The 26,974-nt window shown below is 39.7% G+C and overlaps 3 protein-coding genes, 1 non-coding gene and 1 pseudogene across 9 annotated transcripts; 2 read left to right on the forward strand and 3 right to left on the reverse strand.

Annotated features, from left to right (window-relative positions):
* LOC109704750 (AP2-associated protein kinase 1-like) lies at positions 873–6,313 on the forward strand. 3 transcript variants are annotated; one of them, XM_020225540.1, is made up of 9 exons: positions 873–1,065; positions 1,477–1,972; positions 2,476–2,641; positions 2,761–2,811; positions 3,357–3,408; positions 3,484–3,539; positions 3,678–3,786; positions 4,402–5,054; positions 5,614–6,313. In XM_020225540.1, the coding sequence occupies exons 2-9, from the start codon at positions 1,509–1,511 to the stop codon at positions 5,980–5,982; spliced, it is 1,920 nt and encodes a 639-aa protein (XP_020081129.1). In that variant the 5' UTR covers positions 873–1,065; positions 1,477–1,508; the 3' UTR covers positions 5,983–6,313. The 3 variants fall into 3 exon arrangements, with proteins under 3 accessions (XP_020081129.1, XP_020081117.1, XP_020081124.1); XM_020225528.1 differs by having other exon boundaries at positions 3,357–3,539; XM_020225535.1 differs by having other exon boundaries at positions 3,357–3,539; positions 4,405–5,054.
* On the forward strand, positions 6,960–7,032 carry TRNAF-GAA. The gene has a single exon. It is a non-coding gene; the product is annotated as a tRNA-Phe (tRNA).
* On the reverse strand, positions 8,701–13,411 carry LOC109728816 (annotated as a pseudogene).
* On the reverse strand, positions 16,080–17,811 carry LOC109706653. The gene has a single exon (XM_020227597.1). It carries the CDS (start codon positions 17,531–17,533, stop codon positions 16,412–16,414), a length of 1,122 nt encoding a protein of 373 aa, XP_020083186.1. The 5' UTR covers positions 17,534–17,811; the 3' UTR covers positions 16,080–16,411.
* Positions 20,023–26,023, reverse strand: LOC109724510 (enoyl-[acyl-carrier-protein] reductase [NADH] 1, chloroplastic-like). 4 transcript variants are annotated; one of them, XM_020253385.1, is made up of 14 exons: positions 25,885–26,023; positions 25,706–25,781; positions 24,187–24,487; positions 23,084–23,193; positions 22,939–22,994; positions 22,740–22,824; positions 22,597–22,644; positions 22,327–22,401; positions 21,797–21,908; positions 21,554–21,605; positions 21,404–21,455; positions 21,240–21,297; positions 20,644–20,742; positions 20,023–20,548 (listed from the first exon to the last, which is right to left on the reverse strand). In XM_020253385.1, exons 3-14 carry the CDS (start codon positions 24,452–24,454, stop codon positions 20,418–20,420), a joined length of 1,146 nt encoding a protein of 381 aa, XP_020108974.1. In that variant the 5' UTR covers positions 24,455–24,487; positions 25,706–25,781; positions 25,885–26,023; the 3' UTR covers positions 20,023–20,417. The 4 variants fall into 4 exon arrangements, with proteins under 4 accessions (XP_020108974.1, XP_020108967.1, XP_020108959.1 ...); XM_020253378.1 differs by having other exon boundaries at positions 25,888–26,021; XM_020253370.1 differs by having other exon boundaries at positions 20,023–20,306; positions 20,393–20,548; positions 25,706–26,012.

The following is a 26,974-nucleotide window of genomic DNA, read 5'->3' on the forward strand; positions in this document are numbered from 1 at the left end:
GAATAAATTAACATTGTAGATTGATGAAGTGCGAAACAATCTAGCATCTTCAAAATCACACCTATTCCAAAAGCAGTGGCTCCAACGTAAAAGTTGACATCCTTGTGTGTATCACAAGAAATAGTTGATCAGAGGACTTCAATAGAGAGTTTTTACTGCTGTTTTGAAGACAATTTTGCACAGACCAAATCTGGATCTAAAACAATACAAAGCGAGCCCATCCTTTAGAAGTGCATTCAACAACTGCGCGCGTAAGAATTGGGCCGGGTCAGCCCAGTTCAATTTGAGAATCTTAGCATTGGAGTTGTATCCGCTGGGGATCCAGTTCAATTTGGCGGTTAGTGCGAGGCCATCAAGTCCCTTTACCCAAATGGTCTAGCTTGCTATTTGTCAACCTGAAAAGTAAAGAGTAACCGACGACAGGGGCTCCTCATCTTTTATCTCCTTTATCTCTACCTCACGTACCATTGTACCAAGAGCAAACAAGGGAGAGAAGAACGTAAATTAGAACCAAATTAGATTAGAGAAAAAGGTGCTGCAGGGTCCCAAATTGAATCACACCAGTCAAATAAGATCAGGTTAAATGCAACATTGATACTTGCAAATTGAAACCAAAGCAACGATTTATTAATTCATAAGATCAGTTACATGCGTATCATGAAATATTTTTGTTACACGTTTGCTACCTCGAAAGGTTAATAAATCGCGCTCGACAAACTGGTGCAAAATCCAAATCAACTGGAGTTAAGTCGCGATGGACAGGTTTGACGAATGGTCTACAGAACCCTACGGCTTGTGCCACGTGCGAGACTCCCTCTTCGGGACAAAGCTACTGCGCCTATAAATACACGGCCCTCGGAGACACGCCTCTCTCCTCACCGCTTCCTCTCTTATCCTTCTCTCCTCCTCTTTCGTCTCATTCCATTATCCTAGAGGACAAGAATCCAAATCCATCAAATCCGAAACTAATCTCCTCCGATCTCTCTCTTCTCCGCATCCACATTGCGCGTACGATCTAAGTATCGCGATCGCCATTGGCATTGGAGTTCCCAGATCTTCTCTTCGGTGCGTAGGTTTCTTCTTCCGTTTACTCTCATCGTCTCCATTGGATCTTAGCATTTCACATAATATTTACAAACTATGGCTTTGTTTCCGATCTGAATGGTTTTGTAACTCGATCTGTGGATCCGATCCTTATTTCTTAGTGTAGACGCGAGCCATTGATTATCGTTAAGCGACTCCACATCTAATATACGATGGGATACGATTTAACATCTCAAATGCAAAGAAAAATTACTGCTTGTTATAGATACGAGGAGACATATTCCCTAGACATCCTATTCTCTAATGTCGCAGATCTGGTAATAGACTTTATTAGACGATATTGATCAGATGTTGGTGAAATAACTAAAACTAGGAACCGATGGCTACTGATCTATCTGTTTCTGATTTCTGAACTTTTATATCTTTGTACAGAAATCAGAGAATTATTTTTGATCGTTTTGATCATGTGGATGTTCAAGCCCTTCGCGGGTAAAGAACCTACCAACTTAGAAGGCCGCACAGTTGCCGTCGGCAATGTGAAGGTCAACGTTCGAAATGTCATAGCAGAAGGAGGGTTTTCCTGTGTCTATATCGCCCGTGATTCTGCAGACGCGTCGAAGCAGTATGCTCTAAAGCATATGATCTGCAATGATCAAGATTCGTTGGATCTTATCACGAAGGAGATCAAAGTAATGCTGCTGCTCAAAGGGCATCCAAATGTTGTCAATCTTGTTGCTCATACCATAACGGATACAGGCAGGATGAAGGAAGCATTGCTCCTGATGGAGTTCTGTGAGAAGTCATTGGTTAATGCTCTAGAGGACAGAGGGGGCGCATACTTTGAGGAGAGGCAGGTGCTTTTGATTCTCAGAGATGTTTGCAATGCTGTATTTGCCATGCATAGCCAGTCGCCACCCGTTGCTCATAGGTATGTGGACTTTATTTATGCATCTGCTTTTGGAATTTGTGATTCTTACTGTTTATGTACTAGAAAAGAATCGACTTCTTGGTGTCTTAGGTTACTTGCTTTGCTGAAGTCACATATGTCAGAATTAGGAGTTAGTTTCTCGATGCCTCCTGCATTTTTCTTGATATTATTTTTTTTGTATATGTTACCCAAGTATGCTATATATCAACTTCTGTATCAAAGATCTCTACAACTGATAGTATATTCCTGTGTAATGGAAATGCTTGCAAATGTGGTATTTGTCTAGATCTCCATATCAGGATTTATCTCCAACATGAGACATTGATTTTGTCGATATGTAAGTGCAAATTCATTTTTCACCCTTATTATGGCTGCACTATGGAGTCCTCACATTTTTATGTTAGTGCAACAGTAACTCCTGATGCAAAGTGTTCACCTATTTTTCTCAAAGGACTCTCTTGTCCAAAATTCTGATGTAAAACCTTTTGTGCCATGACCTACAGAGACTTGAAAGTTGAAAATGTTCTGCTTGGTTCTAACGGAGCTTGGAAACTATGTGATTTTGGAAGCACTTCAACCAACCACAAGCGCTTCGACAGGCCAGAGGAAATGGGCATTGAAGAAGACAACATTAGAAAGCATACAACTCCAGCATATAGAGCCCCTGAGGTATAACATAGAACCACATTGTTTTTCAATTTTGATGATTTTTGTTTAAAAAAAGAACTTAAAAGTGGTTGTTTTAGAGCACACGTACATTAAATGCACTTCTGTTTTGCTTCTGACAGATGTGGGATCTTTATAGAAAGGAGGTCATCAGTGAAAAGGTGGACATTTGGGTGAGCAACTTGAATTTGAGATCTTGTGTTTTTCCCACTATGATATGCACTTAGCATCTTCATTGCTCAAAAGTGTACTTGAAAATAAGTTGTACGTATGCACTTTATGTTGTTATATGCAAAATATGATTTGCATTCGCTACTGAACTATCGTCATTGATAATGTAATCAGGCTGTTTTTATATTTCGGTACATGATTATAGTGTTCTTCTGTACTTCTCAAAAAAGAAAAAAAAATGCTATTGTTTATTTGGAAATATGCATCAAACACCTTTGAACTTTGAAGAAATTTGATACTAACTATCTGAAACAACCAATCTGTTTCAATCAACCACCTACCCGCTAATTCTAGCAATATTTTGTCATAGCCAATAGCACATGGTTGTCAACTTCAGCTGTTGCCCTTCTTTTTATGAAAGGCTAGACAAGTTTAGGGGCACTGAGTCAGTTGGCTTTTGTGCGTCTAGTGGATTTATCCTCTCTTTTCATATGCAACCTTTGTAAAGTAAGACCAAGCCATCTGTTAATCTTCCTACATCTGGCAGGCTCTCGGATGTCTTCTTCACAGAATCTGCTACCTGAAATTGGCATTTGATGGCGAGTCAAAGCTTCAGATACTGAATGGAAACTACCAAATCCCTGATATACCTAAATGCAGCTCTTTCATTACAGGCCTCATTAAAGACATGTTGGAATCCTCTCCAAGTGCCAGACCAGACATTACACAGGCAAGGGCTCTGCCTGATTGGCAATTCATCTCCATCACACTAGGTTAGTCATAGAAGATTGTTGCATATGCAGTAGCCTCATAGCTGAAAATTAGCTAAATTCCTTTTTGCTGATAGTATGTCCCTTGTAAATTGCAGGTGTGGTTTCGTGTTAACGAGCAACTACCTATGGAGTTGCAGAAAAACCTACCTGATGGAATCCCATCTGCTATTGGCATAACTCCTGCCTCAGTTTTGCTTGATGAAGGTGAGAAAATATTGAAAAACATAATTTAGCTTTTCTGCATGAACATGTAAAATTTGGTATATAAATGGTTTGTGAATTTAGCAACCATCCCTGGCGCAAGTGGCAAAGGATTTGACGGTTGATACCTGAGATCCTAAGTTTGAAGCCTAATTGCCTCACATTTCTAGCTGGTTTGTTTCCAAAAAAAAAAAAACGGAGCAAGTAGAATGCTACCTTTCTCTCTCAAAAAAAAAAAAAGGGTTTGTGAATTTGCTTGGTGTCATTGAAGATTCTTGCATAGAATTTTGATTGCATTCTCTGTTTCATTTTCACACCTTAAATTTGTATCCCAAAAGAAATTGCGAACAAACAAAGATATACATGGATATATACAAATCTATATGCCCAATATATAGTAGTACTCAAATGAATTATCTATGCTTCAAGAACCCCCAGCCCTGCTGCCCCCAAAACAGAGAAAAAGTGAAAAACCTAGCAGTGGATTGAGACTTTCAATCAGGTAGTAACTATATACTTGAAAATCGATGTTCCTAGTCTCTATCCTTTGTTCTATAGATCTTTTCCCTCCTAGCCTTTAGTTTGATGATTTTGATAGATGAAGTATTAATTACCCAGAAGCCCACAAAAGGACTCCTATGATGCCGAGGAGAAGCCCTCCTCCTCCACCCTCATCAAAGGAACAGGTGAGAAGTACCTCACAAGCTGCTGAGCAGGAGATGCTGGAGTCTAAATTATCAAGAACAGGCCAAGCTCCAATTGGTGCATTTTGGTCCACACAGCATGCGCAGAATCCACCAGTAGTAGAAAATAATCGGCCCTTATTCGAGAAAGAACAGATCAAAACTTCATTGACCAAGCAGAATCAGAATAGAATGGACATCAGAAATAGTGCTGATTTTTCAATTCATGATTCCCAGAAAACGATTATGCCAAATCCTGGGGGAAAGCCATCATTTCAGACTGCAGCATTTAACACATTCGTGGCTGATTTTGATACCAGTAAGGTTAATTCTGGGAGCACCGGTGGCGATAGCAAAGATAATTTATCCAGGAGAAAAGAGTTGGAAGAAGAAGTACAGAATCTCAAGGAACAACTCAAGAAAACTAACATGGAAAAAAAGGAGATAAATTCTAAGTATGAGGAACTCTCCACCATCTGTCACTCCCAGAGGCAGGAGATCCAACATCTGAAGCAAGCCCTTGCAGCAGCACCAGCATCATCTCTGACAAATTGTAGCTTGAAGAGCAATCCACAGTTACAAACTCTGGTAAATTTTACTCTGATTCCTTAATTAGTTTGATGCTCTCTTCAATTAACCTTCTTTAAAACTGCACCGAAATTTTGCTCTTTTTCTTCTCCTTCTGCTAAGGGATTGTTTGGTCGAGTTAGAGCTTCCACGAAGTGCTATTCAAAGAAGCCCTAGCAATGTTGTTAAAGTCTCCTAAGAGCTTTTGCTACAGCGATAACTAAAATATTGCAAGTCCCAGTTTGGCCTTTGCTTCTACTTCTGCTTTTAGTTGCAACACCTGCAGTGGAGCATTTAGCAGATAGTTACTTCTAAACCTACTACGGTGGGAAGCTAAAATGAGATTCCTAGCACTAAAAGCAAAAGCTCCTAGTAACTTTACCCAAATACTGTTCATCAAAGAGAAATATGCTACAGCATGGCCAAACAGAAATTTTGAGCTTCTGCCATTAGGGCCTGGAATCTTAGTTCTGCTTCTAGCCCTACCTAGACCTTTATATTTGCAAATATCTAGCTTTTGCTTTTCAACTAGAGGAAATAACTGCACTAACTATATGTATGGTCCTCACAACTATTGTAGCAAAGGGAGAAAACTGAAGGAACTGTGCGGGAACGCCACCAAGGAATGTTCGCAAGCAGCTCTTCATTGCCCAACTCGGATGCCAAACAGTGGCTGGCTTTTACTGAGCCGAAACCCCAGCCAACACCAAACGGTTATCATAGTAAACTGCCAGCTGGACCAATCAATGGGTTGCAAAATTCAACTGAACGAAAGGCCACAAGCTCATCTAATGATCTATTAGGCTTTGGTCTAGAAACTCTCATAGTGCCACCGCCAAATAATGCACATCTATCCGGGACTGATGCTCGAGAGTGTTCTTCACAGAGATTCAGTGGAGTAACAATGAATCCAGAGAACCAGCAACCACCAGGGTGGGCTAACTTTTAAAGTGCAACCACGCCAAATACTGCACATATATTGAGTATTGATATTATTTTTTTATGTACGGTCATGCGAAACAGATTGAATGGACCGTGGTCAACCTCTTTCTCTCTCTCCTTTTTTGTTTTTTGGATATTGATGATTCTTTTTACAGATTGATTTTGGATTCTAGGGCTTTGGTTAGGTATTCTTTTTAGGTGAATTATTTTGTGTTCGTAATAATTTCTGAACTACCGAATTCTTGTATATTGGCTGTTCAATGAGAGTTTATAGTGTGCTCACAGGTTGCGTGCTCTATTATAGGATGATCAAATGAAAGTGTGTTTGTTGCATGGTCTCAAACCTGTTAATTGTATTGTCGTATGAAATCCATGGACCTGGATAGTACAAATCAGTTGAAACCTGAATAAGGAGATGAGAATATTTTTTTTTTTTGAGAGATATAAGGAGATGAGAATTAGGAGCTTCTTTGAGCCCTTGGTTTCCTGCTGTAGCCAACTGGTTGAGTTAACACTCCTTCATCGGTGACCCAGCATTTATTCAGTCTTTTTGCTGGAAATGAAATAGTGGCACTCCTAGCCGGCATGGTTGGAGCGAGATACTACAAACTGCATAAAAATATAACGCAGGTTCAGTCAAAGGAACAATTAATCCTCTACTAGTGTTTAAAGTTCAAATGAATGGACCTCTAAGCCGATGGTTCAACTGCTTTAAGTTCGATTCCTAATTATTATTTAGTAATAATGTTATAATCTTCATATACTTAAAGTTCATATTCTTGATCGACTGTCGGGATTGAATTCGTTTATTCTGCACCTTTTCTAGAACTTGTGTTGCTATTTCTGCTTGACAATTTTTTTTTCATCTTTTAGTTACATGAGAGCACCACCTTAAAACCAATTTTTATTGCAGATAATTAGCAGAAACGTGCAGCAAAGGAGAAATATATTTAAGGAAGAAATAATAACCAATTGAATACAAAGGCGGGGATAGCTCAGTTGGGAGAGCGTCAGACTGAAGATCTGAAGGTCGCGTGTTCGATCCACGCTCACCGCAAATAATTATTTTTTAAATTTATTTGTTAATGTTAATTAAAAAAAAAGGACTATCAATGTTGGAGTATATTCTAAAAACAGCTTGGTATATAAACCTACCAATTACTCGCTGGATAAGGACAATTAACTCTTTTAAATATAAAAAGTTAAATTTTAAGTTCTCTCTATTTGCCACAGCCAATCTTTTGTGGCTAATTTTTTAGTAGATTTGCCTATTCCCCACAAATTGACTCCTGAGAAGCTTGGGTGAGACTAACCTTTCTCACCTGTAGATAGGTGATGTCTAAATTTCTTATTCGGGCTTCAGCAGGAATCCTAGGAAGTCTACTAGAACTGGACTAATTCTAGAGTTAAAAACAATAATAATAATAAGAGAAAAACAGAACTACGAAGTTACATTATTATTTTAATTTTTAGACATCAAACTATATTTGTGCTTTCGACAATAAAAGCAATCTAATATTTGCTTAAAAAATAACCGATCGTCCCTAGAGCAAGTGGTAAAGGATTTGGTAGTTGGTACTCGAGACTTAAGTTCGAATTCTAGTTGATTCATATTTTCAGCTAAGTTTATTTCTAAATGAAATAAACGAAACGGATAGCGTGCTATCTATCTCTTAAAAATATATATATATTTGCTAAAAAAATATAATAATGATTGTATCAAATAGGCTCTGCATTTTGCCAGTGAATGATGTACACATGGCATAACTGTCAAGCTAAGCCTCCACTAGTTAGGTAGAGAGAGAATCAATTAACATCAATAGAAAAATGAAGAATTTTTATATTATATGAGTGCCAAGTATGACAAATCGTACCAATCAAAGGTTTTTTTTTTTTCACTATTTGACAGATCCTGACAGGATTTTAATAGGCCAGGTTCGGGTAAATTTTTAAAAATTCAAACTCAAATCTGATTAATAAATTCAAAAGTTTAATTTCTTTTTGAATCCAAATTCAGACCGAAAATAATATAGAATACATAATTGGATTCTCCAGTCTCCACCAGTATAAAACACGGTTGTGCGGTCAAACCACCAACCAGAATTCTCCACGTAAAAGCTTTTTTTCTCGCTCTTTTTTTCTTTTTCTTCTTTTGACTTAATTATATTATATTATGCTGTAAATTATAATTTTTTTTTTTGACGTTCGATATTGTACTTTTTTTTTTAACTCACCATTCAGCGATCTTTTTTTCAATTTTTTCAATTCCTACAATATAGACAATAAACATATAATTTTATATAAAATTATTTAAAAATATTAATTAAATAAATATATATTTAACTTTTTGATATAAAAAATAATTAAAAATTAATAGGAGTTTTTAATAAATCTATTAGGAGATTCATTTTATAATTTTTCTACTACTAATCAGTATTTTTTAATAAAATTATTAAATTTTATCTAAAGCAATCGATTTAGTTAACAATAATATAGAAATTAGCAAAAGAAAAAAAGTAATATCTATTAAAAAATAGTATAATATAGAAAAAATACAGTACAGAAATTGGTAAAAAATAATAATACAATAATAAATAAAAAAAATAAAATATAAATTTATAAAAAATAATAATATAATAATAGTGCAATACAAAAAATATAATAGAGTAAATAAAATAATAGTACAGTACATGTTTTCTTTTAAAATTTTTGGAAAAGGCCACTCTAATCAAGAAAAAGAAGGTAATTAGTAAAATACTTAACAACACTTCTTCAGTGTTAACCCGAGTTACTTAATTTCTGTCCGAGAAAAAGAAAAAAAAAAAGAAAGACAGAGAAACAGGTTAATTAAAGAGTAGGGAAAAACACACACAAAAGCGTTTAGAATCCTATGACTAGTAATGTCCCACCGCCCCGCGACGTCACCTAATTTACACACAATGCCACCAACGCAACCGCCTTTTTACCTGCGCCCGCGCTTCCGCGCCGACGAGGACGCCGGGGGCGGCGGCGGCGGCGGAGGCTTCGCCGCCTCCCCCCTCGCCTTCTTCGCCGGCGGCGGCGTGGGCGGCGCCGCCGCCCTCTTCGGCGGGCGCCCCACGCTCCTCCTCGTCGCGGCCCTCTGCTCCGGCCCCTGCCGCTTCGAGGATCCGCCGGCGGAGCCCTGATCCCTGCGCGCCTCTTCCCTCCCCGATTTCCTCTGCTCCGCCGCTCTGGAGGGGCCGCCGTCTCCGCGGCCGCGCTCTTCGACGACGATGGCGAGCTCCGGTTCATCCGGTTCAGGAAATCGGCCGCGGTCCGCTTCTTCGCGGCGGCGGTGCTGCCGCCGCTCTTCTTCTCGGGCTTCTTCGCCGCTTCGGCGCTCGTACTCTCCACGGGCTTAGGAGGCTTAAAGCTCGGCGAGGGAGTGGCGGTGGAGCTCCTCAGGGAAGCGCTTAAGCTGCTACTGGCCCCACTGCTCCCCCTGCTCTTGTTCGTCCTCAGCCCCCGCGTTCCGGATCTCTCTTTAGTCGTCTTCTTCGGAGGGGTGGGGGTGGGGGTGGGGGTGGGGTCGGGGTCCGCCTCGTCGCTCTCCCGCTCCTTCCGATCCTGCTCGGCCTTCTCCTCCTTCGCCGGTGGCGTAGGCGCCGCCTTGGCGATGGAGCTGCGCTTTCGGCACACGATCATCGGGGCCGCGGCGGAGATCGGCTTCTCGAGGTGAGATCCGGATCCGGCGGGATCCCGATCCGCCCTGAGCTTCGGCGCCGCCGCCCCCCCCGACTGCGGCGGAGGCGACGGCGACCGCGACGGCGACGGCGACGGCGACCGCGACGAGGGCGGCGGCGAAGGGTCCTGGCGCGGTGCGCGGAGGGGCTTTGGGAGGGCGGAGGCGATCTCCTTGGAGACGAGGTCGCGGAGGTGGGACGCGGCGACGGACTCTGGGGAGTTTCTGGGGAAGAAGACGCGGGCGTTGTGGCACAGCAGCAGCACGTCGCGGAAGAACTCCGCCGCGCTCCCATACGGACGCCGCCCGCTCCCGCTCCCGCTCCCGCTCCCGCTCCCCCGCCTCTCCAGCTTCGCCCGCACCATCTCCAGATCCACGTGTCGCCGTATCAGACTTCGATATCTCGCGCTTTCCTGAAAAAAGAAAAAAATTTTTTTTTTTTTTTTTGCTGTTGTTGTTGTTTTTCCGTCTCAACGATCTCCAATATAATTTAAAAATGTTGTACATTATTTGTATTTAGCAATTCATTATTTGTCCTAATTAAGCCTAAAAAAATTTAAGATAATACCGAGGTTGAATACAGAATTTTAAAAAATATCTATATATATATATAATATATTGTCCTACGACACTATTTAATTAATATGTCAAAGAATATTTAATATAAATTACTGTATAAAATAGCTGTCTGGCATGGACTGTTTGTCTACTACACACCTTTCTTTTTTTTAAATATGCAATATTTATTAATAAGACGATTTAAGCAGTAAAAGTAATTTAGATTAGGGCAAAAGCCTAATTAAAGAGTTATTGAACCAATACTATTTCACGGAGGAGTGGAATTTGTGTTATACTGCAGAAATATTGTAAGGCTTAACATGGTCACAAAAGCTGCGGGAACATGCTTTCTCGTTAACTCCACGTGGCAATGGATAATTGGATATAATATCAAACGGTGGCCTAACGGGGCCCAAATTACAGCCACGACGGCGAGGCACCGTCCCCCAGTTACCACATATTTTGGCCTATCTTATCTCCAACGTCGTGGTAAGCACGACGGTGGAGATTGATTTTATTATTAAAAAAAAAAGGAAAAAAAAAAACTCATACGTGTCCCGATCCGCCAGACGAAATTCACACACTAATATTTTTGAATTCGGTTGTGGCGAACGCATACGAAATATTGGTTGCATCGCGGTGTATTCGTACATCAAATAAAAGGCATAAATTAGGACTTTTTTTTGCAAATAGTCTTCTGACAAATTTTATTTACAAAACTAGTTTCGTTCAAAAATTATTTGTAAAAATGACCGTCACTGCCACGCCAGCGTCACGTCAGCGCCATTCGGACAGGACGGGCCCAGGTATTTAAGTTGAACACGGTGAACCATTCACCGTGTTCAATATAAGATTTTTGTATTGATACCCCAACAATGACTAAGTTGGAGGTATTTGTATTAGACACGGTGAATCAATACAAATTATTGGACACGGTGAATGGTTCACCGTGTCCAATACAAATATTTCAATCTTAGCTATTTTGTATTGAACACGATGAATCATTCACCGTGTCCAATACAATATTCACCGTATTCAACTTAACCATCTGGCCCAGCCCCGCCCGCGTGGCGTTGACGTGGCGCTTGCGTGGCGGGATCAGGACTATTTTTGTAAATAAATTTTTGACAGGACCAATTTAAAAAAAAAAATATTATAAGGAGGCTATTTGCAAAAAAAAGTCCCGTAAATTATAAATCGTTATAAATATAATTTTTAAGCAGTAATTTCTCCCAAAATCAAGAGTCTATGCAAAATACAGTATTTAAGCCCTAGGTAGCAGATGTTCAAAAATAATAATTTTAAATATTTAAATCTTCTCAATGTCATTAGAAAAAAAATGTTAAAATCTCTCAAAGATTAAATTTTTGATGCATGGTGCATGAAATGTGATGATACACCGGGTGCATGCAATAGGTTTCTGATGACTCGTTTTCTTTGAATTTCTTGTTCAGAAAACCGCCCATTTGGCTTCTGCAAGTGGACCAAATATGCTCACCGAACTCGCGAGACGATAACGTTGAAATACTCGCGCTTCAATCAATTATTTATTATTGCTCGTTTAATTTATAAAAAAAGGAACGGGTCGTGCATTATTAGCTCGTTCGTTCGGTGCGTGTTTTTAGTTTCAGTAAGTTGCGGCTCCGATATATCGGGCAAACGACGCGAGAAGTTAAAAGTACCTGGCTCTCGAGCCGGCGCTCGAAAACGGTCCCATACTTGTTCGATCGGATAATCTCGAGGAAGGAGATCAACGGCTGTGATTCAGCGGCGCTGAGGGAGGGAGAGGCCCCGTCCGCCTCCGCCTCCGCCTCCGCCTCCGCCTCCGCCTCGCCGAGCTCTGCACGTCGCTGCTCTCCTTCTCCGCCTCCCCCTCCTTCGTCTCCGTCGCCGACTCGCCGGACTCGCCACCCCGCGTCGGAGGCGCCGCCGCTGCCGCCGCCCCGCCGGAGCTCCCATCGCAGGACTCCTCCACGGCTGCCTTCGGGCCCCCGCCTCCCCCACCGCCGGCGGCGGCCGGAGCGGACTCCTCCGGCGGCTTTTCCTCCTCCCCGGGCCTGCCTTCCTCCTCCTCCCGCGCTGCCTCCTTTAGATCGGTCGAGTTGGATTCCTTGCACGAACCGCCGGAGATTCGATCTCCGGCGAGCTCCGGGGCCGACCCCGAGGATCCCGCGTCCTTCGCCTCCCTCTCCCCGTTCGGATCCGGCTTCCCCTCGCCGGACTCCGTCTCCGGCGGGCTCCGCTCGCGCTCTTCCTTAAGCCTGTTAACCTTTAATTGCAGCGATCTAGAATATATATTATATATATATATATATATATATATACATACATATATATAAATATATATATGAAAAAGGAAAAAAATCAAGAGCGTTAATAGCCGTTAGATCTTGATCGAACGACGCATACAAATAAATAAAAAAAAATTAACGACGCGTGCAAATAAATGGAGAAAAAAAAAAAAAAGAAGAAAAAGAAATAGGACGCGAGGAGCGATTCAGATGAGGCGTACACAATCGAGAGATCGTATCGCTCGACCTCACGGCGGAACTCGGCGACACGGAGCTCCTCGAGCCAGGGGACGGCGTCGACGGGGTCTGGATCAGCGTCGGAGAAGCGGCGGCGGAGGTGGCGGAAGCGGAGGCGGCAGCTGTGTGGGGTGAGGAGGTGGGCGAAGGGGCTCCGCGCCTGGACCTCCATGGCCACGGAGTCCCAGCTCCGCGTGCCGTGGCGGCTAACGGCGCAGGCGAGGAGGAGTTCCTCCCACGTCCCCCAGATCTCCTCCTTCTCCCCCTCCGGATCCTCCGATCTCACCATGCCGATGCCGATCTCTCATCGCGCCGCCTCCATCGCCTCGCGCTTAGGGTTTCTCTCTCTCTCTCTCTCTCTCTCTCGCTCTTCCCTTTTCTGTTCTAGGTTTTTGGTGTCGTTCGTAATTTCTTTTTTTTTTTTTCTTTCCCTTTTTAAAATTATTAAAGATGGTGTATATGTATATATATTTCTCTTCTCCCCCGTCGGTTCTCTTCCCCGCGGCCCGGCTTCAGGTCTCACAGCACGATCGAACACAGGAAAGGGTTCGATAACCAGCACCCAAGTTATTTCAGTGATTTTATTTATTTTTATTATTTTTTTATTCTTTTTTTAATTACTGATTTGACGAAACCACCCCTAAAAGCAACCGGATATTACATGCCGTCTCGGGTGTCCATGTCCAAAATATCATCTAATAAGAGGCATTTCCTACTCTCTTTCTCTTTTCTTTTCTTTTCTTTTCTTTTTTTTATTTTTTGATAAGCTTCAAATATTATTCCTATTATTTCCTTTTTTTTATTCTAGTACCTTATGTTTAAATTATATCAATTTAATATATTTATGATTTATTTATTTTTTATCGATTTTTTTTCGTTACCTCAAACCAACAAAGTTAAATCTAAAATTTTTAATTTTAAATTTTAAATTTTAAGATATACATTTTTTATTTCAAATCTTAAATTTTAAATTTTAAATCTTGAATTTTATATTTAAAATTAAAATTTATAAATTTTGAAATATAAAATGCAACTACTTGACCTGCTAACAAGAATAACCCATAAGGCCCAAATCACCAATTGATCTGATGTGGGACATCTGATGTAGGACTATTGTATCACATTGCGTTGGGTCCAAACTACAGACTCAAAATGTATGTTTATGCCCAGTTATTATTATTATTATTAGCGTATAGACCTCATATATTCTAATCATGACATTTTAAATATCATATTTGAAATTTATTTTTTAACACTTTTAATTTTTTAATTTTAAATGTCAATTTTAAATTTTAAAATTATAATTTTAAAAATTTTAAATTTAGATTGTAAATTTAAATATCAAATTTTAAATTTTAGTTCAGATTTTAATTTTGAATTTTAAAATTTTAAAGTCAAATTAAAATTTTAAAATAAATTTAAAAAATAAATTATTATTTGTAAACAGTTAAAAATAATAATTTTTTAAAATCATTCTAAAAAAATTATTTTCCTGCTAAACTCAGTGGAATTCTCTATAATTTTTAATCAAGATTAATTTTCAAAATTAAAATTAATTTTATAAAAAAAAATTTTAGAATTCAGGCTAAACAGCCTTTTATACTAGCTCGTGAACTTCTAGCTGTAACATCTTTATGTACACTTAATTGTACCACCAATTATTTTCCGTTTAAATTGTACAGCGTATAAAATGGAAGAATATTTTTGAATTCTCTGTATGCATTATACTGTTTTAAAAAATTAGATTTTATGCATTCCAGTAGTTATGTTTATGGTCTCTTTTGAATCACAAGACAGTAAATTCAAAACATATATCTTAAAATGTTTCAAATTTTTCTAAATTTATATCAATTTGACATATATTTTACGCCATATATTTATATGCCGTTTGAATTATAAATCTTTACCAAAATTTTAAACAGAACATAGAAAGGTACACACTAGTCGTGCCGGGATATTCAAATTCGTTGCATTAAGTGATCAGAACCCTCGCCCCCTTTGCAAATGGGCGAGGCCCTACCTCCAGTGGTGCTCTGAATTGCAAAATGGCTATCGAGCAATGCTCCAAAATCGAAACACCCAACTTACTCATGAGAAAGTGCTATATTTAGTGACCGTATATCAGTAAAAACCCAACTTACTCATGAGAAAGTGCTATATTTACCGACCGTATATCGGTAAAAATAGATTTTTAAAAAACACAACGAAAAATACCGACCGTCCCTAGAGCAAGTGGCAAAGGACTTGGTGATTGGTATCCGAGATCCAAGTTCGAATCCTAATTGATTCACATTTCTAGCTAAGTTTATTTCTAAATAAGATAAACGAAACGAATAGCATGCTGCTATCTATCTCTCATATAAAAAAAAAAAAAAAAAAAAAAAAAACACACACACACACACACCACGAAAGATCATTCGAAGTTCAGTTGAGAAAAATTTGTGCAAAATAGGTAACTAACATCATCCACACCTACCCACGAATTGTATTAACCACTTATAAAATTTGATTGGAGACGCTTCGCGGAAAAGCTATAGTAAAGCTTTTTAATGAAAGAAAATACAGAAAATATCTAAAACAGCAATACAGCAAGTGACACGCAGACCATCTTATTTTGTTTTTTTGGCTACAGATATCGATTAATACCATCTGCGAGGTTAATAGAGATGATGGTGCTTTGTTATCACGCGACTAATTTTCTCCTCTCTTAGCTGGTAAGGACTAACGCGGGCGTTCAACGAGCACGTGACAATATCACGTGCATTAGGACACTGATAAGCGAACGGATTCTATGCAGGGATAATAAGAAATTACGCGACTAATTAATTTTCCGGGTCCATAGAGTTGTTCAAGTTTTGTGAGGCAATACAATTCACGCCGAATTCCGATCACTATCCCTTCCCATAAAATAAAATATTGGCTGGAGCTAATTTTCCCCGTCATCGTACAAAACACATTTACTATTTACTACTAAGTATTTAAAATTGAATTTTAATTTTAATTTAATAAATATAATCATGAAGATAGATAGAAGGAAGTATTTGCAATATTCATGTCAGCCGCAACAGTCCGAACAAAACTGGAGCTCTATTTCTCTAGCTCCCTGCCTCTTAGTCTTTAGGTTAAATCGTAGCCATATCTGTCCTAAATCCATAACAGCACTATTAATTCAATCCTCCGAATTCAAAGAGCAGCACTGTCTTAAAAGTTGAAACATCTTCCCGATTTCCTGCTTGCAATTTTTCCAGTTCAGGATAAGAGGACTCAGACTGAGCTGAAACAATCTGTTATTCTCCTCTCCTACTGTCCTACACAAAAGTAATGAGTTCTGAGCATTCGCCTTGCTTCTCTGGCATTACATCAGAGGAGGTGACATTTAAAGCACAAATCTGCATTCTGCAAAGAAAAAGCACCATCTATCTACAAGACTACAAGGACAAAGCAAAATGAAGCATAATCTATGGCATAATTTTATATATATATATGGCATCATCTATGGCATGCTAAGCTGCTAAAATGCAAACATAAAGCACCAGTTTTACAAGAAACAGAAGCATCTTCATCGGCACTATAGAACACAATTATGCTAGAGACTCGAGCCTCAATAATATCTGGCCTGCGCCACTCTACATAATTTCACCTCCGGCTCATTTTAGACTCCGCCGCGCATCCAGAGCCTTCCTCAGCTCCTCGTTCACGTCCTCCGCCGCCACTGTCTTCCCGGGATTATCCCCAGCCTTCCCATTAGGGCGCCGATCACTCTTCGCTGCAGCCGAAGTTGCAGATGCCGCGTGTCCACCCTTCCCAAGGTCAGCACTGCCGGAGAATTGGCCTCCGGTGGCAGGACCCGCCCTTCCGCTGCGGATCTCCGTCCTGAGCTCCTCCACCGCCCTCCTCAGTAGCCGGCTCTCGGCCTGCAGTGCCTCCAATTGGCCCCTCACCGCCTCCTCCTCCGCCGCCGCCGTGGCCGCCTTCCTCTTCTCCGCTTCCTCCCTCGCCTTCTCCGCGTGCGCCACGTGCTCGATCGAGACCTTGCTCATAGCGAGCAGCGGGATCTTGCTGAGGGAGACCCCCGCCATCGGAACCTTAGCAGAGTCGCCGGAGAGCGCGGCGCGGAGCTCCGGCGGGATATGCAGCCCCCACCGGAACCTCACGGCGGCGCCGCCCCGCAGCGGGAGGACGCTCCTCGCGGCGACCTCCATGCCCGAGAGCAAGCCGCTGATCCCGCCCCTCGATGCGGTGACGCTCGCCGGGAACCCGTTAGCCGCCTTGTGGATCCCGTTGTCGAACGGCCGGAACCCGATGACCGGCGCATCTGAGCCGTCGATCGATCCCTCGCCGTTCGCGTCGCCTAGGACGGCGCCCTTCGTGACGGCGGGAGAGAAGGCGGAGGCGTCGGATCGGGTGGATTTTTTGATGGCGAAGTCGCCGAATCGGGGCTTGAAGAGGACGGAGAAGCTCGGCCCGGCGCCGGCGCCGCGGCCGAGGAGGTTGAACTCGGCGGACATGGCGAAGGGGGCGGCGGCGGGGGATCCGAGCACGCCGGCGCCGGTCTTGAGGACGAGGGAGAAGGGGTTCCAGGGATCGTTGGGGCGGTAGGAGACGCGGAGCGAGGGGCCGAAGTCGAAGGCGGTGGCCAGGTCGAGGCGGAGCTCCTTGGCGTCGCCCACGGCGAGGCCGGAGACGAAGGGGAGGCCGAGGACGCTGATGGGGACCTTCGCGCGCACCAGAGGCTTCTGCTCCTCGCGGAACTTGATCGAGGCCTTCATCGCCGCGCTTCTCTCCTCTCCTTTCCTCTCCTCTTCTCTCCTAGGGTTAGGGTTCGGGTTTCGATGGAAAACCCTAGGTCGCAACCACGGGAGGGGAGGAGGCGAATGAATTAGGGTTAGTGTATGTTAAACTTGGGGATCGCGGGGAAGGGGAGCAGCAAATGCAGCGGGGATTGGATCACGCCATGGGCGATTGGATCGCTTTGGATGGACTGGAAATTTGGGAGGAAGAGGATAGAGTTAGGGCCAGGCAGGCAGAGGACCAGAGAAGCGTTTCTCCATAAGAGGGCAGCAGTAGCACCAAGTGCGCGTGCGCGCGCGTGTGTGTGTGTGTTATATAAAGATAAAGGCTTTCATCTGATCAAGTTACATTAGATGATATGGATTTTCAAATCGTTGGTTGAGATCGAGTTAAGATTAATTTAGAATATTTACATTGTATAGAAATTAAATTTTATAAATTTTAAAATTTATTTATTTACTAATCAAAGAATAACGAAATCGACGGTGTTTAATAGCTTATATGAGCCGTTTTCTTATTTAACAGTGTAGAGCAATACAACTCGTTATAATTTTTAATAGAGAATTTGTTATACTATTTAGATAAAGTGTGATAACTCCAATCATAAATTAAAGGGAAAACTTCAAAAACCCTTCATGGTTTCGTAGTTTCTCACTCTGCCCCCTGTGGTTTAAAATATATCAATTTGCCCCCCTATGGTTTCTTTGTCTCTTTTTCTTATCAATTTTATTATTTTTTTTCCTTAAATTAGTGATAAAGTTAAAATTAAAGGGTACTAAAGTGAATATTTGATAAATCTAAATGGATATCTGAAGTTTTTTGTATATAATTTAATAAAATATTAACGAAAAAGCTACTGAAAAGATAAAAACAAAACCAAGGGGGGCAATTTGATACATTTTAAACCACAAGGAAGCAAAGTGAGAAACGATGAAACCACAGGGGGGGTTTTTGAAGTTTTTCCTAAATTAAAAACATCTAACATTTATTTTCACAAAGTTATTCGTTTTTTACCATTCAATTTTTTTTTTTTTTACTCTTTGATAGACTTGATAATAATTTTTAAAATTACAATATTCGATTTCTAAGTATTTATAATAGTATAATTTCAACGATATCAATCATCTATTCAGAATTTCGATCATCCAAAATGATTTAATAAGACAAAAACTTATATCATCTTAAGAGGAGAATAGTTCTATGCTTTCAAAAGTACGAAAATCTCCATACTTGAAAGTTTGTTTTTATAATAGGGTATCCAATTTAATGATCGATTTTGTTAATCACAATAGACGTTATTAGAACTATTTTAAATTTCATAATTTTTTAATATCGTTTACTAATTAATTAAAAGATCTAAAAAATAACTAATTTTTAATGATCAATGTAGCATATTTATAAATTCAAAAAGTGTAGAATAATTTAAATTAATTATGTAAAATTTTAATAACAAATTACACTCCACGGGGATGGGCTTCATCTCGGTGACTTCTCTTTCATACAGTGCCTTTTGCACCATAAAAACGGTACTCAGCACTTTGCTTAAATCGTAGTAACGAAAATAACTGCACTTTCTTATTTGTTCCTCAGCTCCAAGGAATGCATGCTCCTACGGCCGCTGCAGTAGCCTCTGGAATTGCATCCAATGCCCATTTCGTATTCCGATCTGATACCGGGGACTGGAACGTATGGAAAATAAAGTTTCAGTTTGGCTAAAATGTATCTCCGATCAGCTTATGCTTCATGTTATCTCGGATCTTAAATTAATTATCTTATTGTCAATCATGACTTCATGACTCGTGCATTGTTAAAAACTGATCACATAATAAATATTTCAGGATAATGAAACCTGTTCTAAGCAAACACTACATACCAAGCTTAAAAATTCTTCTTTGGGCCTAATTGAGTAATTTCTACCATACTAGTACTAGTTCAATAAACTCTGGTCGGCTATCCGTGTGCGTCTTTTTTTACAAAAAAAAAAAAACTTAGAAATGTCTCGGCGCCAATGAATAGTACTCCATTTACTATTCGTAGAAACGATTTATTTTTCTTAAGACACCTTTTCCTGATTTCACAGCTTATGAAGGACATCGTTCCACTGGGAGAGGAATTGATGCCTCAGAGGACCTCACAACTTGGATCAAACTCATAACAACGACGATAATTCTCAACCTGGTCCCGCTTCCACGCCACTGAGAGAGCTGAGCCATTACGCAGGCTTCTTGATAAAGCACCAAGTAGGCGAAAAAGAAGGCTCGGCCTAAGCAATTGGTTATTGTAGGTGGTCCTGGTCCTAGCACACTCGTCTCAATAAATTATTCAACAGAGATTATAATTAGCCATTTCTATAGCAAAGATGATAGTGATCTAACAAATATTGCGATTTGCGAAGCATGTAACGTGTATCAAACGATCAATCTTACAGCCTTGGGCATTCCTTTAAACATAATTAAAATAATAATAGTAAATCAAAAAGAATCACCAGCATCTATAACCACCTTAAAAAGTGTTCGCACTTTCAAATATGAATATATTTTGAAGCCAATTCTCGACAATAACCATATCATATCGACGCAATTTACCCTCATTTAAGAAATTACGCCACTAGCTGCGGAAATATACGAAAGCTGAAAAATTTGTCCGAATACCAAAAGTTGGCGCTTAGGGTGGCTAGAGGTGGATTTTGCTTACCATCTACATGCAAGGAAAACTCATCATCGTTTAACCTGCTGACTCCACCTTAATCACCTGGGAAAAATGAGAAGTTCTAACTCTTTTATTAATAGAGAGGAAAAAAAAAAAACATTGCATGAGGAGCTCGATGATAATCAGACAATTCTCTCATGTGTTGCCCCGATTCTACACCGACAATGCCGGGCTGTCCGTAGCAAGTCCCATAATATTCAACCCGTTGTCGACATAAACAACAGAGCCAGTTATCGCCGAAGCCAGAGGGGAAACCAAAAATGCTGCCACATTTCCGACTTCATCTGTGCAAGTTTGTAAAAGGATAAGTATATGTTTTAGTGACCGAAGGAGGGAAAGAGAAATGATGAAGAAGAAGTTCAAATCTCTTGTTATCCACCTGCCGATAATTCTTTCTGCAGTGGTGCATTAGCATATGAATAATCTATCATCTTCTCAATGAATCCAATGGCTTTCGCAGCACGGCTTCCCAATGGACCTAAAATAGTTTATAAATAATAAATGCAAAAAAGAAATGGGATACACACTTTTGTGGCATTGGTAGAGCCTAAAAGGTGGAAGAGTGTATGTGTAGGTGCATATGTAGTCCATGTAGTAAAACAAAATGGTGTGTATGAATGAATCGGTAATAAAAAGAAATGGACGGTAAACTTTTGAACAGTTAATTCTATACTGCAAGACTAATAGCAAAATCATCCCAACATTTCGAATGAAAGTAATAACAACTACTACAGAGAATTGATGTCCAAGTTTAGGCTAATCATTTTATGCCATACTTACACTCGCTAGTATCAAATCTAATCTAAATGGTATTCTAGAACTGAAGTTACAATATTAGATACCAATTCTGCTCAGTCAATAATAATTGCATGTGTCATTTGGATATGATAACTGATGTTCGATCAAGATGTACGAGCTAAATAGGGAAAAGATTTACATGAAAATTTTCTTTAGTGGAGCTATTATTGAGTATACCTGCAGATATGGTATTTACTCTAATTTTCCCTTTTCTTCCTGCTTCAAAAGCTAGCACCTGACCAAAAGAAAAGTTTATCAAGCAATTATCATCATAAATGAGACAATGGTGTAAAGAGAAAAGCATTGAAGATTCAGAAGATGCAAGAATTTAGAGAAAATACTCTGGTATCACTTTCTAAGGCAGCTTTTGCCGAACTCATGCCTCCCCCATACCTGCGATTTACAGATTATAACTTTACTACGTGATAAGATAAGAATGTTAAATTGGTGCTAGACTGCTTATAGTTATTATGCCAGCAAAGAAAACATACCCAGGTATTGTCTTTTCAGAAGCAATGTACGTCAAGGAGATTGAAGCACCACCTGGCAATGTATGTGGTTGTGAATTAATGCTACCACTTGGTAGCAAGCAAGGGGAAATAAGATATGACTACTATGCTATAATCTAATCAGAGATATAGCTTATTGGATATCTGCACTAGTTACAGTGTAGTCTTCATTCTAACTCGAAAAAGAAAACTAAAAGATAGCTGAAAATTGTAAATACACGGTACCTGGATTCATTATTGGAAGGAAGTGTTGGAGCAATGAAACAAAGGAGTAACTAGATGCAGATATAGCTGCAAGGTATCCTCTCCTTGATGTCTCTAGGAGTGGCTTAGTGACCTGCAGGTCAAATCTATATGGTTAAAACTGACATCCAGTCTTCATTAAATCACTGGTTTGCACATGAAAGCTGTTTTGTAAAACAACCATTATAACCTGCTCTAGATAAAGTGAAGGGCAAAGTGATTATAGAATAGAAGGGGTAAAATGGTCCTTTCACAGCTCGACAGATGCTGCAGACGGAGGGAAATCATGTAATTGGGAAGCATAGAAAAGTTCAAGGACTAAAATGTTCAAATAAAAAGTTTAAGGATGAAGTTGCAATATGGGTAAGTATGGACTGTCCATACATCTTATTGTAGAACATATCATTAAGGATGAAGTTGCAATATCGGTAAGTATGGACTATCCATACATCTTATCATAGAACATATCATCACCTAAATACCCCCACCCCAAGAAGGTGTAGAAACTTTACCTCCGGTCCATTTGCTAAAGAATGCACAAGGATATCAACACTTCCAAAATCATTCTTGATTGACTCGACTACTTCCTATAAAGACAAAGAAAACTCTTCACAGTTTATGGGGTTGCCAAGTTAAACCTCACATTTTAATCAGTTTAGACTTCAATAAGGAAGAATAATATGAAGTAGAATGCCTTAGTAATTTGGCAAATCTAGAATGGTAGTATAATCAGATGTCTCGAAAGTATAGCGTGGACATAGGTACAGCCACCTAGAACCTACCTTGACAGTCCAATTTGAAGCACCCGAATACCGTTTGTTTGTTCTAACCTGTATGAAACAGGCCAAGCCAATGATCAGTAGTTTCTGTGTTATTCAGATAAATATAGTCTAGGCAGACAAATAAATTGACATTTCATACATACATCTTCAGGTACGTCCTCAAAGCTATCATAAACTGCATCTAGCGGGTATACTTTTATAATTTCCATCAGAGAACCGTTAGCCAACCTGCACGTGAAAATTACCACTTAACTATTGACAACAGGCCAAAAGTTACTACCAATTAAAAAACCAACAAAGAAGAGAACCAAAAAAAAACTTAAAAGAGTATGGAATTCGCACCGGCGTGACTCATCAAATTTACCCCGTCTTAGGCTTGTCTCAAAAATAGTAAGAGCCTGCAGAAAGCACAGTTTTTGAAAGGTGATAGTGTAATTAAACCAATCTTCTATATAACTGTAGGTAAGATCTAATGGAGCTTACGTACAGGAACCCATGTACCAACAAGAATCTCGGCGCCAGCAGCAGCAAGAGCTTTAGCTATTGCCCAGCCATAGCCATTATCATCAGCTACACCAGCAATAAAAGCCCTTTTACCTGAAAGGAGAAAAGAACCATCCTGAAGGCTTTATCTTTCTCTATCCCATAGAACACAGTAAAAAGAAAATGTCTCGATTCTTTAGTGATGATTTACTTTTCAAAAATATGCTATACAGGCAGAAGTAGGTCACAAGCATCATAAGAATGCTAATAAGACAGAAAAAAACGAGAATAAGAGATAATAGTAGGATAAAGGGATAGATTATATGCACAAATTGAATAAGTAAAAGAAGCTACCGGACCGTACAAGAAACTATAATCTCTTCGTTCAAGCTTAACTTCGTAGTACTCAATCTTCTCACAACATGCACTATTCAAGGAGCTATTTTGGAATGACACGTGTTAACATGTATTGATGGAATTTTGTGAATATATATTTAGTGGGCAAGGAGAAAAGGAAGTGTTTCAGCAATGAGAGTAAATGTTGCAAGGGCATTAAAATAGCCAGCTTGTCTATGAAAAGAAAAAACCTAACAATCGTAATATGCCAATAAGATGAAATTCCGAAAAAAAGAAAAGGCACCTATGTTCATTCGTCAGGCTGAGACATTTTCCAACACTGAGTTGATTGATAAGATGACAATATAGTTTGCTAGGTTATTTGACAAAAGAGCTTCAAAGCACACATAAAACAGTAATATGAAAGGAACACAGGGTAGTATCTAGAGATTATCAGAAACTACAATTGGATTGAATTTTCAAGTAATGTGCGCTATAAGTATATAAAATGAATAAGGATTAAATAAATTAAACTACAGTTTGATGCCGGTACATGGAATATCTATTAAGTCAAACATCATTAATATCCAGGGTCCTGTGCCAAATTCTAGTTATATCGAGATTAGAATATGCCCACCACCAGTTTTGCAAAAAAGCGGCAATACAAATTGTTCTTGGAGCACATTGCAATTAAACAAAATAGTAGACACAATAAACTGAACTGTCAATGTATCTAGTCAAGCCTAACGTATAATGCAGCTAAAGAGATACCTCGCAGATCAATGGGCAATCCGGAAGGAAGTTCTTTTCCCCCTTCACTAGAAACAGCTCTTGGTGTGATACTGCTGAACCTCCGAGGGACTGATGTTGAACTCTTGCAAAGAGTTTTTATAGATGAAATATAACAGGGGCTTCCAAGTTTCACTTGGTTCGTGCCTTTTCCATCAATTGCAGCGCCCAGTATGGACTTGGTAGAAGAATGAGGAAGGCATGGCTTTGTAGCTGCCATTTGCAAGCTCCCAGCAGTGAAGATTGCCATGTCCAATCAGCTGCTGCTTTCAATAGTCCTTGTCTACAAAAATCCGGACGGAAGAATTACATATCATATTATTTTCCCCTAATTTCCACATGAAGGTTCTGGAGCAGTCGGAAGAATATATATATATATAGAGTAGGGCTACTATACTCTTATGAGTAGTGGACCCTTACTACTCATAAGTTGTTTTCGATGATAGAGCTTCCGAATCGACGATCCACTCCGTTAAATATGATCTAGAGTATTTGAAACTTCTAGAAAATAAATTTCGTAATTTTTCGAAATCATAATAAAGTCCATCAAGCGGGCATAAAATGAACGGTCAAAATCGAACGACGTCCTAAAAATGGATGATCGGATCCCTCAATTTAAGATCGGAGTTATTGATCTTTATCTAGGTAGTGTATAGAATTTTCTATCAAAAATTCAACCTATTCCGATTCTTTTCCACCGTTAAACTAGCAAGTATCCCATACCGGCCGTTAAAAATTGTCAATTTTGTGAGCTTTTGATCATAAGGTAAATGATGTCGAAAAATTATGAAATTTAATTTCTAGAAATTTTAAATGCTCTAGATCATATTTAACGGAGTGGATCGTCGATTCGGAAGCTCCATCATCGAAAACAACTTATGAGTAGTAAGGGTCCACTACTCATAAGAGTATAGTAGCCCTACTCTATATATATATATATATAGAGAGAGAGAGAGAGAGAGAGAGAGAGCTGAAATAGGCAAACTGTGGAAACTTCTAAGGGGTGCCTGTGCAGATATTGAGACAAATTAATCGACTATTGAAACTTTAGTTAAAAAACAAACAAGAAAAGCCAACAATTTATTCGAGATCGAAGATTACCCGCAATAAGAACTAAGTAGTGAGAACATGTAGGCTAAATATCCCATTAAACAAGAAATATATCCCCTTAAATCTTTATTTAAAAGCACGCAAAATTAAAATGTCTGCAAATGAATAAGTCCTCTAATTCTTTCCTTTAGGCCATCCATTTACTTCTATACCGGATTTCTTATCCAACTATTCATGTATAGGGGAAGCACATCGTACAGAATCTGAAATAGCATAGAATACAGATCAAGAAGCACTCACAGCATAACAGTCCCTTAAGAAAACCAAATGAAGGCCCGATTAAGCCGATTCTAAACCGCGCATTGCTCAAGAAAAAAAAAAAAAAAAAAAAAAAAACCCAATAAAATCGCTCAAGAACAAAGAATCTCTTCAGAGAGATGATCAAACTCACCTGTAGAGGAATATGGAATCTCACAATGTCCAATCGTCTCCTCCTCGCTATTAACGACGCCGTTGTTTTGGAGATCCTAGGATCACAAGCAAAATGAGAATACGAGGGGAGAGACGACGATGGATTAAAACAAGAAGAGAAGACGTTTCGATCGCATCGAGGTGGTTTTTGAAATTTACCACCTCTTCGGAGAGATCGAGGGAGCTCTCGAGCCCCTGCGGATTTTCTGGGGTTCGGGTTTCGGCGTTTTTTAAAATATACGTGGTGTTGTGTAGAAAGGGAGTAAGGGACTCTGAAGAGAGAGAGAGAGAGAGAGAGAGAGAAAGGTGGTTGGTATTTATTTAATACTTTATAATTATACGGAGGGTTTTGTTGAAAGGGCGATTTATTTTTGACCGTTGGAGGATGGTTGGAGCAGTTGATGAGCTACCGTGCGAGTACTCGACAAACTTGGCCCAATGCAATATCTGCAATGTGGGCATTTCGTTGGGCCTAAGCTTTTTTCCTTAAAAGTCTTTTATTATGTTTGATAGTTGATTTGTTGCGCGAGCTCTTTAGTCCTTAATTACCATCATAAGGGTTTACTTAAATAAATAATGCATTACTGTCCATAAAACTCTTTAATGAAATTCGCGTTGAGGTCTTTTCCTCAAGAGAGAAGAGTTGACACTCAGAAGGATAAGTACACCATCCTTTTAAACTATCAAGGTTCTACTAAGTTAATATCTAAACTTTCAAAATATCAAACAAAATTATTTTAAAAATTCTATTCATTACCGACCGTCCCTAAAACAAATGGCAAAGGGCTTAGTAGTCGGTATCCGAGGTCCCAAATTCAAGTCCTAATTGATTCATATTTCCAGCTAAGTTTATTTCTAAATAAAATAAACGAAACGGATAGCATGCTATGTATCTCTCAAAAAAAAAAAAAAAAAAAATTTCTAACCATTTGAAAATTTTGAACTGCCATATTTGAAAATTCTGAACTGCCGTACGGGATACAATTGACCATGTCCGCACGATATTTCTCGTACTGGCGGCACTAATTCAAGAAAAAAAAATCTATCCATTTGAAAATCCTGAACTGCCATGCGGGACACGATAGTCCATTTGAAAATTCTGAATTGCCATGCGGGACAAGATGGACCATGTCCACACGATATTTCTCGTAGCAGCGGCACTAATTCTTTTGAAACTAGTACTGAGAAAACAAACTTTCAACCTAGATTAGGCGTAAGCAAAACTCGGATTGGACTTAGGCTGGGTCAG

Source organism: Ananas comosus, linkage group 2 (genome assembly GCF_001540865.1).
Source record: "Ananas comosus cultivar F153 linkage group 2, ASM154086v1, whole genome shotgun sequence".
In the NCBI taxonomy this organism is placed as follows: domain Eukaryota; kingdom Viridiplantae; phylum Streptophyta; class Magnoliopsida; order Poales; family Bromeliaceae; genus Ananas; species Ananas comosus.